Source organism: Panicum virgatum, chromosome 9K, assembly GCF_016808335.1.
Source record: "Panicum virgatum strain AP13 chromosome 9K, P.virgatum_v5, whole genome shotgun sequence".
Lineage (NCBI taxonomy): Eukaryota > Viridiplantae > Streptophyta > Magnoliopsida > Poales > Poaceae > Panicum > Panicum virgatum.
In genome coordinates, this window is record NC_053144.1 from 3,464,891 (window position 1) to 3,467,979 (window position 3,089).

Consider the following 3,089-nt stretch of genomic DNA (forward strand, 5'->3'; position numbering starts at 1 on the left):
CGCTGTAACGGCGGTTGGCGCGCCAGGCGCCGCGCTGCCGGCCTTGCCGCCGCTGCGCGCCTCGTGCTTGTTTGCGGGGATCGGTGCTCGCGTTGTTTCTGTCCGCCTGTCCCTATGCCTGGGAGAAGACTAGAAGGAGAAGAACAAGTTGCTATCGGCGCATTGAAAAGGCTCATGAATGCTCGGTCCATCACGCTACGATGGCAACTACATCTTGATGGGTCTGATTCGCCTGGAATTCTTGTGGATCCTGCGCAACGGTTTTCAGATACGTTTCTTGATGGGTCTGATTCACCTGGAAGGCTGGAAACCGTGTATCCATGGTTGCCAAGTGACCGATGAAACATGAACTGGCTGGTGAGAGCAGTTTTACAGGCTGCATGTGTCTCTGACGGCACCTTGTCTGTTACGGCACAAGAAGAATCAACCGCGATAAGCTCGTTTTACACGAGGTAGATGTAGTGTCGATTGTTAACGGTTAACTAATCCAACTTGGACAAACTGAAAACCAAACAATAGATATGCCAGCTACAGGATTGAAGTGGATGTGTAGAGCACTAAACTCCAGGGTACAACAATCACTGTCAGATGCATGGATCATCAGAAAGGGCAAAGATCACTACAGTTGCCTATTCTCTGCAAAATTGAGCACTAGTGTCTTGCAACCCTATTTCACCTATCATGACATCTTCGCGGCAACAGCTTTGCTCAGGTCCGAGCCTTCATAGTTGAGGAGCTTGTGCAGCGGGAGAACAAGTGGTGCCAGCGACGCCAGCAAGATGCAGAGTAGTGCTGCGATTCCAACCCACCACGCAAAAACTGGGATCCCAAGCACAAGTTCATCGCAAACTGCACAAAAATTCAAATATCCAGATTTAATCGAGTTGTTTAGGCAGTTGCATGGTTGCATCATAAAAGCCCATATAAACAAAAGCATGAGAAGACCACCCATCTGTGTCATTTTCAGAACGCAAATATGGTACTTGATAGATGGAAGCTCTTACAGAAATCTCTAAAGGCAATCATAAAGAGGACAGTAGACAATTTGCCATCAGAATTAAAGAATACGTGCAAGAGCAATTCATTCATCCATCAGACAGGTGCAGCACAAGCTTACTGATTGATTCTAGCCTGAAATTTTACTGGGAACAAACGACCAAGGTTGCAAGGATGTGTACTGGCAAAGTGCAAGAACTTGTTCTTAGATATTTTATAATGACTGCTAATAATGTGGAATTGAAAACAAGCGGATGCCGGATGCTTGGTATTTTATTAAATGAGAACAGGAGAAATTCACAATAATTCAGTTAGAACACCCAACCACTCGATCATAAAGAACCCATCAGTAGAGTAGTAGGACTAGGACCAATGAGAGATTGCGATCAATGAATTAGGGAAGCCCAGAAACAAAAGTAGAAGCTGTTGGGTAGTACTGTAGTATTAAGTCAGTGTACTGATGAACTCTGCCTTTTCTTAGCTAAGTAGGAAGAAACTTAGCTTTCCAAATTTAAGTCATGCATCAAGCATCCAAGCCTAATATGATTCCAAATAATCTTTGCAAAGCTTCAGTTCCAGGATAAACAGTGTAATTACAAGCATAGAGCACTGATGAAGCAACTTAGGAAATGCATGATGCTGTTCAAACCACTAATTATTCCCATGGATTTGAGCAGGAATAACCAAATTACAGAGCCTGATTCATCCAATACTATCTTCAGGAGAAAAATGATGCATATTTTTCAGCTCATACACATACACATGATAAACGTTCTAACAGGTTTTGACTAATCCCATCGTCATTCCTAAAAGATGTCTGAAATGAATTACAGTGAAACGCTAATGCCATACCGATGTTAAAAAGAGCGAGTTCTCTCTCTGGCACATTTGGTTTCGCCACCACACCCTCAGGCTCCACAGTGACAAGAACATAAACCTGAAATCAATCACATACTGCTATCAAAAATCACCACGTCAACGCATAGGCATGCCATTGAGATTCTTTTTTAGATAAGGATGCCATTGAGATTCTGCAGGCAAGAAACAAATCAGCTCACTGGTTGATGACTGATCAACACTAACCGGGTTGCTACCCTCAGCCTTGAAAATTATCTTCTCCGTGTTGAGCAGCTTTCTGTTCTTGCTGCTCCAGTCCGCATCGTCAGGATCGTCCACAAGCCGAATCGAAAAGCTGGACGGTATCTACAGACACAGGCCCAAACACAGCCATCAAAGACACGAAGATTCTGCAATCTCGTTTCTCTCTCACGTGAAGGGCACAGATCATACGGAGGCCGGGTAGGAGATCTTGACTTCGTACCACGCGGACGGACGCAGCCCGTCGACCCTGTAGACCCGCCGGCCGTGGCGCAGCGGCATCGTCTCCCCCACCAGCTCCTTGCCGACTCTAAGCACCCTCGTCGATTCCTCCGCGCTGCAGGGGAACGCAAGGGTGCGGTCAGGAGGGAGCGTGACAGGAAGCGGAGCGAGCGGATCAAGGCGTGCGGGGGGACGCGGGGCTGACCTGTGCGCAGCGGAGGAGAGCAGCAGCAGCGCCGGTACGAGGAGGAGGACGACCCAGCCGCGGCATGGCGAGGCGAGCGGCCGCCGCGGAGATGGCATGCCGATGACTCTATGCGATGACGGCCGTCGGAGATGAGGCGGACGGAGAGATGCGCCGGCACTCGGGAGAGGAGTGGACGGCGGCCTTGAGGAGGCTAAATGGGCCTTCAAAGTTGGAAACAGGCTCTTATTGGGTCCATGTTACGAGCAGTCCAATTTATGAGGTTGGGCCTTTTCCTACAAACCCTATGTTCGCTGCAGCCAGCCAACAGTATTTTCTCTAACACCAAATCAGCACCAGCCAGCAGCCACCAGCCAACCAACAATGCTTTTCTCTCACAACAAATCAGCACCATCCACCAGGCACGGCACAGCACAGCGAGCGAACAGAGTGAAATTTTATTGGACCGACATACTTGGCGCCTGTGATCTGTTTGCGGCTTTGCACGCGAACAGTGGCGGAACCAGCATTCATATTTTCCTCCGCGCAAAAAAAAAAGCATTCATATTTTCCAACATGCAAATCGGTA

The 3,089-nt window shown here is 48.1% G+C and overlaps 1 protein-coding gene across 1 annotated transcript; it reads right to left on the bottom strand.

Moving 5' to 3' along the window:
• Positions 1 to 423: 423 nt before the first annotated feature.
• Positions 424 to 2,725, bottom strand: LOC120649402. Its single transcript, XM_039926194.1, has 5 exons — positions 2,522 to 2,725; positions 2,287 to 2,431; positions 2,080 to 2,199; positions 1,849 to 1,933; positions 424 to 849 (listed from the first exon to the last, which is right to left on the bottom strand). The coding sequence occupies exons 1-5, from the start codon at positions 2,617 to 2,619 to the stop codon at positions 680 to 682; spliced, it is 618 nt and encodes a 205-aa protein (XP_039782128.1). The 5' UTR covers positions 2,620 to 2,725; the 3' UTR covers positions 424 to 679.
• Positions 2,726 to 3,089: the final 364 nt, after the last annotated feature.

Excerpts from the sequence above, each read along its gene's own strand:
- LOC120649402 (XM_039926194.1), bottom strand. The coding sequence starts at position 2,619 with ATGCCATCTCCGCGGCGGCCGCTCGCCTCGCCATGCCGCGGCTGGGTC. Across the intron at positions 1,934-2,079 it reads AGGCTGAGGGTAGCAACCCG|GTTTATGTTCTTGTCACTGT; the intron begins GTTAGTGTTGAT and ends GATTGATTTCAG. Across the intron at positions 850-1,848 it reads ACTCGCTCTTTTTAACATCG|TTTGCGATGAACTTGTGCTT; the intron begins GTATGGCATTAG and ends ATTTTTGTGCAG.